General features: G+C 43.5%; 1 protein-coding gene across 1 annotated transcript in view; it reads right to left on the bottom strand.

Annotated features, from left to right (window-relative positions):
* The window catches only part of ANTXRL (ANTXR like), a 75,991-nt gene that overhangs the window by 43,642 nt on the left and 18,169 nt on the right, over positions 1-14,180 (bottom strand). Inside the window, exons 2-9 of the mRNA XM_065407860.1 lie at positions 12,594-12,665; positions 12,395-12,466; positions 10,073-10,154; positions 9,932-9,965; positions 7,688-7,767; positions 7,236-7,304; positions 6,974-7,054; positions 6,809-6,869 (exon numbers count right to left, since the gene is read on the bottom strand). Coding sequence (XP_065263932.1) covers positions 6,809-6,869; positions 6,974-7,054; positions 7,236-7,304; positions 7,688-7,767; positions 9,932-9,965; positions 10,073-10,154; positions 12,395-12,466; positions 12,594-12,665 — 551 coding nt within the window. The remainder of the gene's footprint in view (positions 1-6,808; positions 6,870-6,973; positions 7,055-7,235; positions 7,305-7,687; positions 7,768-9,931; positions 9,966-10,072; positions 10,155-12,394; positions 12,467-12,593; positions 12,666-14,180) is intronic.

The raw sequence follows: 14,180 nt of genomic DNA, 5'->3' as shown, positions 1-14,180 counted from the left end.
TGGGTGATTTTGGGTTTCCTGTGATGCATCCAGCACAGGCCATTGCTAGCGGCAGAATCCCAATGCTAAGACCCAATATGGCAAATACTCCTCATCCACAGAACAAACAAGCGAAAGGCCCCAGCGCCACACTATACTCCCCTGCCCGTGTAGCAGGTTGGCACGGGCATCAACCTGGATGAGACAGGAATTATCCTTTTACTAGTCTATGCTCCTGCTGGAATTGCAATGGCTGGAGATCTGAGGAGCCGTCAGTTGTGACAGGGAGGACGCAATGCGCAGAGGCTATGGATCGGATTCAACCACAGCCAAATGGACATGGATGAGACCGTTCCCTCTAGTCTCCAACCAATCCCATTGCTACACCATGGTTTGCCCTTCGGTGCGTAGGAGTGAAGTCTGACTCAGGAACTCCAATCCCCAACCCATCACGAGCTTATCCCCCTCTCAGGTACACTGCTCAGGGGAAGCAGCACCATGCCACGATAGCCAAGCGTGGCCCAGGGGGTGCCATGGTGGGGGGTGAGGATGGAATCTGCCTGCCAGGCTCAGGGTGATTCCATTGACATCAGTGGGCCTGATTCTCCTGTGACACTGGCATAAATCAGGGCTAAATCCATGGGACCCAATAGTCACCCTGGGGCAGAACAGTGTAAATGAGATGAGAATCAGGCCGACTGACTTCAGTGGAGTTGTACCTGATTTACACCAGTCTGAGTGAGATCAGAATCAGGCCCAAGATATCTTTGTTTGCCACATTTATTAATGGATTAAACAATTTCCTCAGGACATTTATGTCAGCAACTGCAAACCAGCGTACATGCTCCAAGCCAATCTCCTTATTCAGCCCAGACTCATGGGGCCTGATTCTGCTCTCAGTTGCACTGAAGTAAATCAGGAGTGACTCCTCTGAAGTTAATGAAGTGACCCCGGCGCAAACAAGAGCAGGATCAGACCCTCCTGTCCTCAGTTAAGTCTTTGCAATGTGGCAATGGGGCTCCGGTGTCTCATATAAAATATATTTCAAATGTGGTATCAAGAACTACAGATGCAAATGGTCCTCAGCTAGGACAGCAAATTAGCCCTGCAACCAAAAGGTTAAGGCCCAAAGACACACTTCCTTATGGACATATATGGACTCCTGTGCTTACTTCCAAGTTCCATCTGGATCTGCAAAGGCAGTGGCTCAGGTGACTGCTAGGAATTAGTGTGGATCAGGACTCCGTGATCTAAGACTGCATGCTAGGAGAGGACACTAGTTTTCTGCTCTGGTGTTCTACAGAGACAATGCAAGATTTAGGGGAACGTGAAGAGCTGGAAAGATATTTTGGAGAGAAAAAGGAGCTCCTGTAATGAATAGCCCATCCGCAAAAGGAGAGCTGCACACAGGAAATACCTGCAGCAGCTTCAGTGCTGTGTGTTAACGCGTGTAGCCCATATTCTACCATCAGTTACTCACTTTCTGCTCCCAGCAAAGTCATACAAGGCAATTTTTTCAAAGGTGTCTAAGTGTCTTAGGAGTCCAAATCCCATTCAAAGTCAATGGGACAGGCCCCTAAGTCACTTAGGCACCTTTGAAAATTGTACTCTCAAGCCCCAATTTAAGCATGGGCTTAAACCCATCCAACTCAGCAAAGCACTTAGAGAGAGGATTTCCAGAGTGTCTACAGGATTTAGATGCAGAAGTCCAATGAGACTGACGCACCTAAATCCCTTTGGCACGTTGGAAAACCTCCCCCTTAAATACATGCTGAAGTTTAAACCGTGCTTCAGACAATGGGGCTCAAGCACATGTCTAAAGTTAAGCATGTGCTTTGGTGCTTTACTGCAGAAGGATGGTTTGAATCAGGGAGCTGAACGCACAGAACTGGGCCTGTTTATTATGTCATAATTCGCATCAGCAAACAATGCTCCTTAAAATAAATTAAAACAGACTGAGGGCCAAATTCAACTATCTGTTACCCCAGTATAATCCTGCAGTAACTCCAGTGATGATAATCGAGTTACTCCAAGCCTAATTAATATCGTGCACCAGTTTACACTGATGTAAACCAACTTACTTCACTGCAGTTACTCTTGATCAGAATCTGAACCTTCTCCTTGACACCAGGGTAACTGACAGCAGCGTTTGACCCAGAATGTGAATGTGGGTTACATTCCCCTCTCGGCGCACGGCACTCTCTAGTGGCAGCTGTACAGGTATAACCTTGCGTACCAAGTCTTGCACTCTGATGTTTCTTCACCCGCTAACTCCAAAATGATCTCGCCACCTGGGCAAGATGATATTTTTTTTGTCCGTACATAAAAGCAACATGTTAAAACGAAACAGCTGTTTGCTTTTCTGAAGGAACAGGCTTTCAAATAAAGCAGCCACAAAGATGTAATTACTATTAATGTTAGTGATTTTTTTAAAAAACGACCATCGCTGTGAATACAGAGGACTCTGAATACAAAATGATCACAGTAACGGCCTCATCTGGAAGTTTAATCTTGTCAAGGCAGTTTATCCGTCCTGCCCTTCCTCTCACTGTCACTGCAACTTTGCACAGATGCTTGCTAAAGCAGCCCAGCACCCCCATAATAATCTGTCCACATGAGCACAAGGGAACAATATAGTTTCAGTAACAGTCTTGCATGGAAATGGAAACAGTCGAGGCTGGATTGTGTTGTTGCTATTGAGCAGTCCCCCCGTCAGATGCTATGGAGCATTAATATATTCGGGATGATGGCCTGTTGAAATGGCTAATTCTATTTAATTTTGGGCCCTGGCTCTGGCTGCGTCCTTTTCTTTCTTAGTTACTGTCAGATTCTAGATTGTAGCTTTTGACAAGACAGCGAAGGGAAAAAGGTCAGCAGTGAAATAACTGGGCAGCGCTGGCAGCGAGATGGTGGGTTGAAGCTGGTGCGCGGTGGCTGTGCTGTCGGCTTCGCTTCTCTGACTCTGATGAGGAGCTGACTGCTTGCATCCACACCTGGGAGTTGACGGGGCCAGTAGGATGCCACATCCAGCAAAACCTTTCAATCACATCTGTGTACCGAGAGCCTAATCAAAGCAATGATGCTGTCAAACAGCAGACACGGCACCTCCAATTCCACACTGATCGCCTGTTTACAGGCTGCATGTCTTGGTCACTTTCAATCAGAGGGAACAGAAAGACCTAAGTACGTTTCCCCACATAAGGAACTATAAATTTGCAGGGTCAAAAAGCATTAAGCATCAGAGAGCTGTCATAACCCAGCTAGATCAATTTGTAAATGGATGTACCAGCCAGCTCCATCTCAGACATACAACCCCCAGACTGGAACTAGTCAGAATTCAGCTAACGCCACGTAGAAGTCATTTCCTCAGCAATTTATTAAGCCACTGGCAACTCAAAAATGAAGCTGAGATCGTTGCTAAATAGTAAATACACATATAATGGTAATTATTATTCATAATGAACCGGCCAAAACCTGCTGTGGTCCCTATTCAAGCAAAAGTCCCATTGACTTAGTAACACAAAACCTGGCATTATAAATAAATATTAAAATTGTCAGTAAGAATTATTAATAAGCCCCCAATTAACCACTACGCCCCCACTTTGGTGAATTTCATGCAAAATGCATGGCTGGCTCCAGGATGTGCATATTTCAGAGCCGAAAGCAAACAAGCTTCACTGTTGGTTTAAGGAAACTTCCAAAAGATCTAGAGATAGGAATTTATATGAACACATCTGTGTGTGTGTGTGTGTGTGTGTGCTAGTGCGTGTGTGTGTTAGTGCATGTGTGTGTATCTATATATCTCACTGTCTGTACTATATCTCTCTGTGTGTGTGCATATATGAGTTAGACGTTAACGAAGATGAAGTAATAAACTGTATAAATTACACTGTGTTTAAACTAAATAACAACTGTATATTGTTGTCCAGGGATATTGATGCAGGTAAGGATGTTCCACTTTATCAAGGTTTTTGGATCCTCCAAATATTTATTAATAGGCACAGAGCTCATACAGAACCACGAGCAGTGGCCCCCCACTTCAGTGAAACGACCCTCCAGCACTGTGCAAATAACTGATTGTTTTGCTGACAATTTTAAAAAGTGTTTCGGGCTGACCCAAAAATAACATTTTTCAAAATGTTCAGCAAATCAAAAAGTTAAAAAAAAATCATTTTGGCTCTAATTAAACATTTTGCTCATCTCAAAAGTCACATATATATTTCAGTTAATCTTTTAATCTATTTCCATCAGCAAAAAGGGGAAAGTTGTAGAACTAATAAAACAGGAAGGAGAACTGGGAGAAATTTTTCTTGAAATATGGCTTTAAAAAAAGAGAGAGAGAGAGAGAGAGAGAGAGAACTCGTTCAAGAAAAATTATCAACTTTGCAAAATCTTTCATTTTTCATTAAATTTTCAAAACTGTTTTATCAAAATGTATAAAAGCATGTTATTGAAATGGTTACTGAAATTTTTCATTTGACAAAAACCAGGTTTTCAGCAAACAAACAAATCTGATAACCATTTCCATACACATTTATATTGAAAATGTTTGCAAAATAAATAAAACAAAAAATGGGTCCATTTCAAACCCTTATGAATTGAAAACAACTTTGGAATTTCATGATTTTTCACCAAGTTGTTTCCCTGTTCTTTGACCAGCTCTACCAGGACTTTTTTTTTTTAATCAGTAAGCTTCCATTTCTAATAATTCATGGATAATGTCTTGTGGCAAATATCTTCTCCGCCTTTTCTCCTTTGGGAATATTCAGAAGACAGCAGAAACACCAGAGGATGTTTTAAAATGAAATATGTAATGCAGTATCCTCCAGCAATTGACATGTGGGAATGAAGACTGAACAAAAATTTCTCTTCTCTGCTATATTTACTAGATTTTCCTCAAATTACATCTTTGGTCTGGCATGCTCCAGATCAGCTTTCATACACCACTGCTATTTTGAATGTACTCATTTTTGTAATGTATAAGCAAATGAATGCAAGACAGTAGCATAAGCTCTAAATAACCATGCTGTAAATTATACCTTACAGCAAACTTATGGTGTCATTATTACTCTGCTGCAATAGTCTTCTAAATAGACAAAAACACAGCAAATGAATTGCTAACACAAACCAGAAGGGTTACATGTTCAATATACTAAACACGAAAGGCATGTCATTAGCACCAGCTCCCCTGGGGATACTTTGCATTTACCAAACACACTAGCAGTTCTTTCATTATGAATATGCAAAATGCTAACACTTTACAAACCACCAGGTATCTTGGTCTATGCAGTTCATTATTTCTGTTTCAGTAAAGCTCCGATCATCTTTCCATAAACCTGAAACATCCGTGTACGTTTTATAAAATCATCGCTTTGACTGCTTGCAGTTTCTAATAAGCCAAACACTCCAATATTTCCTGAAAACTGTGACACAGGTTGCAATCTATTGGTACAGTAAGTGGGTCTTTTGTTCAGAAAATAAGCAGCACTTGGCATTGTTCAAATGAAAGGCAAGATATGAGGTGTCTTCATTATTATTTTCATTATTATCAGAGCTGGTCACCATTTTTTGAATTTTGAAATTTTGACAATATTTCAATATGCTGGAAAAAGATCAGGAAAAATGTAAACAAAATTGCCATTAAATGTCCCTATGTTAATTGACCAGTTATATTGCTGGTGAAAAATGTTTGAATTTGAAAAAATAATAAATTAAGAAACAATTTTGAAAAATGGTTCACAATCTTTTGACCTTCGTAACCAGCTTAATACATTCTGGAGTCCTTAGCCAGGTATAACATCTACTGATTTCAAGGGAGATTTTTCCTGAGTAATGACTGTAGGATTTAAGCCACATGATACTATAATTTCATGCAAAGTACTTTCCAAAATCTTTTTATGATTGTAACACTTGAGCATGCCCTCTTTCTGCAAACCCTTCCTTGTGTAAATCTCTTCCCTTGATGCATACAAAATCATATCACCTTGTGCTTTACTCATGCCTAACTTTCAAGCTAAGCAAGGCTGGGCCTTCGTCAGTCTGTGGATGGGAGGCAACCAGAACTGGGCTAGCGGGAACAAGCAGCCTGAAAATGACTCAGTTAGTACAGTGATGGGTGTGGCTTCTAAGCTTAGACAGAGCAATCTTTACTCATTTGAGTAGTCCAATTTAAGTCACTAGGACTACTCATGTGAGTAAAGATTGCTTATGTATATGAGGGCTATAAGAGCAGATCCTAATATTGTAATAAATGGCTGAAATTTTCAAAGTTGGCTCGGGGTTATAGGAATCTAGGTCCCAAAACGACGTAACCACCCAAAGCCTAAATCCCTTTGCCTTTCTCTTAGAATTCAGTTCCTAAGGACCAGATCCTCAAAGCCATATAAGTGCCTAAAGATACAAACAGGCATCTAGTGGGGTTTTCAAAAGCACCTATGCAGGTGGGATGCCAATGGGAGTAAAGAGCCTAAAACCCTTTGAGGATCTGTGCTTAGGTGCCTCTCTGTAGACACCTTTGAAAATCTGGCCATGAGTTGCTTTAGAAAATGGGACTTAGCCTCCTAAGTCACTTGGGTGCTTTTGAAAACACTACCCCAATTCCTACTAATTTCAGTTCCCTTCAGTGGCTTTGAAAAGCTGAGCCTATCTCTATGTTTGTAGCTTCCTTCTTAAGCTGAGCACAGACTCACTGGGCCTTATCTAAAGCCCAGTGGGAGACTTTCCATTGACTTCCATGGGCTTTGGATCTGGTGCTTTTGTAGGGAGCTATGAGACATTTTTGTAATTTCACTCTAATTTGCCATCTCATTTGATTTCAATATAAGCTCACCTCCTGCACAGACACTGGATGGTTCAGCTGCCAGGATCTCAATACAGGATTTCTTCAGAATCTAAGAGATGAAGATAATGGGATTTTTGATCATCGGTGTTCTTTTGGCACTTAACAAATGTGGGAAAGGGTGCATTTCTCTCACTTTCGCAATACCCTACTCACCGAATCAATAGTGCCTCTTAGAGCATAAAAGCCGCCCGTTACCGGGAAAACGTGATCAATGCTGTCAGCAATTGTAGACAGCTGCAAAGAAAGACCATCATAAATGCACAAGGCAAACAAAATTGCAGCATCTAAAACTGAGCCTATTTGCTGACAGGCAGAGCTCTGACAGGTATGGATTCATGCACTGGTAATTAAGTAAATGACCTCATCTGATGCTGTTAATGGGTGGGGAGAACCAAAAAAAAAGTCCCAAAATTACCTGAGTTTCATTAAAGTCTTTCACTCCAACACAATAAACGATAGCTCCGAGGCTTCTGGCTCTGTCAGCCTACATGAAAGACACCATTACATGCAAAGCCAGGTAAACTGGAACCAAGAGCAGATGCTCACAAGTTTGACACGAACCACTTAGTGTACGTCTACACTGCAATTAAAAACCCACTGCTGGCCATGCCAGCTGACTTGGGCTCGGGCGAAGGGCTGTTTAATTGAACGAAGGGCGTTCAGGCTCAGGCTGGAGCCCGGTTTCTAGGACCCTGCAAGGTGGGAGGGTCCCACAGCTGAGGATGCAGCCTGAGCCGAAACGTCTATGCCGCAGTTAAATAGCCCCGGGAACACAAGGCCAGGTCAGCTGGTATGGGCCAGCCATGGGTGTCTAATTGCAGTGTAGACATACCCTTAGCTACTTGGGTAAACTCAATGAGGACTTACTTCTTTTTCTGCATAATAAAACTGAACCTCTTGCAACTCCCCATCTGTCAGAGCAATAATCACACTAGCTGTCCGGAGTCCTGCAGGGGTGAGAGTGAAAATGGCTGGGGGTAGGTATGGATGATACAGAAGCTTTGACAATGGATAAATAAGTTTAGGCAATGCATCCTTCTTTGCTGACAAATGAATACAGAGCTCTAAGGCTCAGCTGATCTAAAATGACCACAATGGAGTTATGCAATCTACACCAGCTGAAGATCTGACCCAGAACAGCGTGTTATGAGCCAAATCCTACTTGTCTTCATCACACAAGCAGCACCAGGGAATCAGTGCGAGTCAGAAGAGTACTGCTCCAGCAGCACCCATGCACAGACCTCCCTGGAACCTGCTGCCTCATGTCAGCCCTCTTTCCTGCTTGGATCCCACTGAGGATCCTGCAGTGAACCTTGTGGTGGGGTGAGACCAGAGGGAGAGGGGAGGGGGGAATCGCCCCTTGACAAGCATTTCTGAGTGTGGCCATTGCAGAGAAAGGCAGCAGGGATCTGTGGTTCAGGGGGGTTCATTCATAGAAGGGGATGCCAATTCCTGCGCCATGACAGAGCAAGCTGGGGTGATCTCCCTAACGCATCCTGCCATCCCAACGCCTCCTCCTGCAGGTCAGAGGGGAGCAATTCTCCCCCACAAGCTGAGTATAGTGAGCAGGATTTGTGTGAGAACTCCTGCATTCCTTGTGCAAGAATGCTCCCTGAAGTCAGTGGGGATTCCAGGGGTGCAAAGAATGCAGGAACAGGCCACGGGGACAAAATTCACCCATGCGTGGAGATCCAGCACATGGCTGATGCACTCCTTACATCCTACCTAGATCTTCAAAATAGGGTTTAAGGGTTGTGCCGGCTTTGTTCCAGGCGAGTTTTAGCCACAGTGAGTAGCCCAGTATACAGCAGAGCAATATACAGCCAAATATAGCGCTCTAGCAAAATTACTCCCAACTAGTACGTAAATTGTGGCTCAGTCAATTACACACATCTGATGTCACTTCTTAAGTCCAGCAGTTACAATACAAGCATTTGCTTTCTGGGCAGCGGGGGAGACCAGGAATGTTGTTTTTTACAATAATTTCTCTCTGTTTCAAATGTCTTTCCAGTATTACTGGAAATTAAAGAGCCTGATGAGTTTTGACAGGTTTCTTATGCCGTGCAGTCCTTGCCATGTCATGTCATAGGCATACACATGAAGCCTTAAAGGTGACCTGCAGCTGGGAAAAATGGGTCTTGACCTCGCTTTTTTTTTTTAATAGTTGAAGAAGGCTGGAAAGATCGTTGCTGTTATTTTATGTTTTACATTTTTTTTTCTTCTTGGTATTTTACTTTAGCTATCGTGTCGACACTTTTTTTTCCTGGAAAACTAGTAGGTTCATTGACTGAATGAGAGGAGAGGCCATTTTTATGCAGGCTCTTCAGATCTTTGTTTTTCTAAACACCTGCTTAACTCAAATACCAGAGAAACACTTGGGAGAAGGGCACTTTTGTTAAAACCCACCACTAATTCAATTAGGAGCCTAGTGAGCGCCTAACCCATATCTCTGCATCCTCCCAGGAGACCTCCAGCAACATAGGGAAGAAAAGTCTTGACATCCCTGATATAGCCAAGGTAAAAAGCAAGCAGGAAAAATACATTCTTTAAATGTTAAGCCACCTTTATGCACAGAATCAAAAAAGGACAAAAACATATTCCCACACCCCCACGTTAGGTTACTTTTAAGTTCAGAAGGACAGACAGCCTGATCCCAAGCCCAGTGAAATCAATGGGACATCTCCGACTGAATGCAATGGGTGTCAGGTCGCACTCGCAGCAATGCTGAAGGTCAAATGAGAGTTTTGGGTACATCAGGCAGATAGGACTGGGTGCTTCAAAATGGAATGATACATGTAAAGCCCAATACTTCTACACTGCGTCCAATCAGCTGAACAATTACTAGGCTCACTGCACGGAGTACTGGGTGCAATTCTCCGGCCTGTGTTATGCAGGAAGTCAAGACTAGAAGATCACAGTGGTGCCTTCCGGCCTTAGAATCTATGAATTTGAAAGCAGGGCTTTAATCAAACTGGAATGGAAAGACAGTGTAATACTAGCTCCTCCCCCAACATTTCTTTCTCCCACGGGTTAATTACAGGTCATGCTGACAACCCCATCCTCCCCAGCTTCTCAATGAAAATAAATTATGGCAGTGATAAGTGTCCCTACCTCCATAGTTTTCATGGTAAATCTGTTCAGTTGCCTGCAACAAAGAGTAAAAAGTTATTATCTCTTTTTAGGTCCAACAGGGGCAAGAGAAGCAGAAGTTAAGAAGTATAAATCAAAGCGAGAAGGTTCCATAGTGTGTACCCTTTTAAATCCTTCATGCATGAATGTATCTCCTCCAGGCATTTCAGACTGAAGAATCTCAAGCCCCCGTCTTATGGCTTCCCTTGAAAAGAGGAGAATTAAAAAAAAAAAATCTCATTTTTCTGCTTTGAGACATTCCTGAAACCCAGCAAGATATGCAGCCCCCGAGAGCACTTGATCAGAATAGAACAATGCACCACCACAGACACATGAGCCAAAGGGTCAGGAACCAACAGCATCACTACAACCCAACATTCTGAAAGCTGCCCTGCACCCAATGGCGTATAGAAATGGATCCAAGATATAACGTCATGGCAAACACATTTGAAGGATCCTGATCTGTGGTTGCAGTGGGGGTATATTGTAATTAGGGATCAGACCAAATTAAAAAGAAAAAACATATAAATTCTGGCAAACTTCAATCAGGGTTGAAATCTTCATTCCGATGGCCCCAATCACTATAAAGTGCAAACCAAAACTCATGATTTGGACAGCCCTCAGGGCTGGTTAAATCTTGAGTTATGGTCTGACCCAAAATAACGATAAGAGGCCAAAGTGTATGAAAATAGCGTCCGAATGTTGTGGGCTTTGGCTAGGGTGACCAGACAGCAAGTGTGAAAAATCGGGATGGGGGTGGGGGGTAATAGGAGCCTATACAAGAAAAAGACCCAAAAATCAGGACTGTCCCTATAAAATCGGGACATCTGGTCACCCTAGGGCTTCCTAATCTGGCCCAATGAAAAGTGATCAACCCTCTTTCCCCCGATAAACATCTGGAGCACGAACTGTTCCTTATCCTGGGACAGATTCTGATACTGTCACTCATCTTGAATAGCACCTTATTCCATGAAGGGTTCACTCAAAGTCCACTCATGGAAGGTGCCACTCAACATGAGGGTATCAGAATCATAGCTGTCTGTGAATGTACAGCGCCTAGCTCAATAGGGCCCTGATCCTGTCTTGAGGCCACTAATAATAGCAGTGTGGAACAAAGACCCCAAAGGAAGGACCTAGGAAGCCCAAAAGTCAGATGCTGTGGAGAAACATTCATAAACACCCGGAACATTCTCCCCAGCCTTCGTTTGGTGATCCAGCCATTTGGCCAGCACAGTAATAAACAGCGAGGCAGTGTGAGTTTTTGTGGGACAGAGGTGAAATCTGAGGCTCTGAGAAGGGACGTCCCTGGGGCGAGGAGCACATTCTGCCCTTTCAAAGTGTAAGACGAGCTGAAATGGCACTCGGGGAATAGCATATGGCAGGGGAGTTAGATCAGGGAATGTTTTAATGCCAGTTTCCAACATCGCCACAGGGTTAGCATCGACCTTTCACCTTGCAAAGGGCAAATCCACCTGAGCAAGGTAAACACAAGCTAGCTCCAGCCCCTAGACACCCACTTGGGGCCTGATCCGAAGCCCAGTGAAGTCAATGGAAACACTCCAGTAGGCTTCAGGGCCAGGCCCCAGAAGATGCAGAAGAAGGATCTGGGAGGCTGTCTCCGGATGTCGATTAGACTATTCCAATCCCCCTCTCCTCCCTTTAAGAGGTGCTTCAGACTGATGTAGGCACACAGCACTACCAGCACCGGACACATAGGGAGAGATGGCCAGTGTGACAGATATAGCGGAGGAGAGAGGGAAACAGACTGTGTGAGGGCAAAGTTCAGCCCTAAGTCAATCAACAGAGAGAATTTGGTTGCAAAGGGGGGCAGAAAAAGGGAGTTTGCTGCAGTCTCAGCTTCTCCCCTTTCTCTCACTGGTGCACAGGATGGAATTCTCTTCTGGCTGGCTTTGCAGCAGCATGGTGTTCGAAGCAGATGGTGCGAGTAGGAAGCACTTCTTGCAAAACAATACCCAGACATATCTTTTAGCAGTGGTCCAGGACAATGCAGGATTGATTGCTGAAATGCTTTGGACTGCTCCTGGAGAACACTGCAGCACTTTATCACACAGTGTCTTCTGCACGCGGCGCCAGGGCCTGCTCTCTCTTACCCCAGAACTGCCCTTCTGAAATCAGTGGGGTGGTGCTGGTGAACCTAGAGCGGGCAACTGGCTTCCGGATTGCAAGCGCCGGGCTTGCCTTAGAAATGCAGCTTGATAGAGCGCCGGCGCATTGAGCTATCTGCTTGCCACAAGGCTGCAAATGGGATATCAAAGGGCTGTTCCACATATGGCCTTCAATCCTGCTCCCAATGGAAGCGCCGCAATTGATTCCAATAGGCACAGGAGCGGATCCACACTAAAGACTAACGTTAGCCAGTCCTGAGCTCTTGCAGTTGTTAAGGAGTCCCTAGCTCTATTGGGCTGAAGGAGGTGAAGTACTTACCTGTCTTCTGTTAGCTTCATGATCGTAGTGCCTCGCGAGGAAAAGACAATGAAGGACATGCGCAGCATTGGACTGAAACAGACAGAACAAATCCACATCACACACAAGATTGTCTCAGCATATTCGGCAGCCTCTAAGAAAGCAGCAGGTGAAACACTATGTATATTGTAACTCAAGTTTCCTCTTGTGAAAACTTTACCTTATAAACTTCTCAGCCAGGCTCTCGACAAAAGAGTAGATCTCTGTCCAGTGGTTTCTGACGCTTCCAGACCTAAATGCAAATTATAACCAGTTAGGCTAATTTCCCCCTGCAGTGGAATTGACTGCAACCTACTGAATATTTAGGATGGGATATTCTAAGGCAGTTAGAATCAAATCAATGGGAGTTGGGCAACTAACTCGCTGAAGCTCCTTTGAAAATACCACCCTTCTACAAGTATCAGGGGGTAGCCGTGTTAGTCTGTATCTACAAAAACAACAAGGAGTCTGGTGGCACCTTAAAGACTAACAGATTTATTTGGGCATAAGCTTTCGTGGGTAAAAACCTCATTTCTTATTTGGGCATAAGCTTTCGTGGGTAAAAACCTCATTTCTTCAGATGCATGAAGAAATGAGGTTTTTACCCACGAAAGCTTATGCCCAAATAAATCTGTTAGTCTTTAAGGTGCCACCAGACACCCTTCTACAGTGCAACAATTCAATTCGACATTTTAACAATGTGCCCAGTCGTGTTCCCATTGAAATCAACGGCAAACTCCCACTCACTTAAAGGGAAGCAGGATTGGGTCATAATTATTTTACTGTACATAGCGTATTTTAAGCCACCATGAAGAGAGTGTTCTGCCAGTTGTTTTTATTCATTTTTACAGTATAAATATTCCTGTCCCTTTATTAAAACTGTAATTTCTTTTTATTTTATTTTGCTAAGACTTGTGATGAAATGAAGGATTTGCTTTCCCAGGGTGAAATTCTGCTTTCAGAGCTGCACTGAAGAATCTCAGCTTTGATTTTCTGCTCTCCCAGCATGTATGGGAGAAAATATCCATGGATTCCTGCTCATTTAGGTAGAGTGGACTTTGAAAGTAATCTGGAGAGGAAGGATAATATTGTGGCTAATGTATAGGGCTAGTCCTTGGGAGATCTGAGGTCAATTCCTGGATCTACCCCAGACTTCTTATATGACCTTGAGCAAGTCACTTAAAAGTCTTTGTGCTTCAGCTCCCCATCTGTAAAATGGGGATAATATCACCTCCAGTGTCTCATCCATTTAGACGGTAAACTCTTTGGGGCAGAGACATACTAAATGTATGTACAGCACCTAGCACAGTGGGACTTCTAGGTGTTACTGTAAAGCAAATAAGAAGTACATTTCCACTGTATGGGTCAGAGAGGAGTATTTTGCCCCAATGTTGTAGCAATGAACATTTTCAGACCATTATAAAGTCTCTGAAGGGTGAGATATCAGAGTGTTTAGGAGCCCTGCCTTGGACTCTACTGTCTATCACACTTGGATTCACTCTCTTTGCCGGGCAAATTCATGAGTTCCATGTCCCAGGCACTGAATCACAAGCAGAGGAGATGCAAACCACAGGCAGAAAGTTACATAAACAAACAACAACATCTGCCGAAAGATCACAGAGCAAGGGCTTATTAGACCATGTGAATTCCTCTGCTATGCAATGGGGAAATACAAGGAGGTAACCAAACTAAAGCATAACCACCACCAAGCAAGACATGATAAACTGCTCTCTACCTTAAGTGCTAATCTTATTGACCTTAGCCATTG

Source organism: Emys orbicularis, chromosome 7, assembly GCF_028017835.1.
Source record: "Emys orbicularis isolate rEmyOrb1 chromosome 7, rEmyOrb1.hap1, whole genome shotgun sequence".
Classification (NCBI taxonomy): Eukaryota; Metazoa; Chordata; order Testudines; family Emydidae; genus Emys; species Emys orbicularis.
This window is presented reverse-complemented; position numbering and strand designations above follow the sequence as displayed.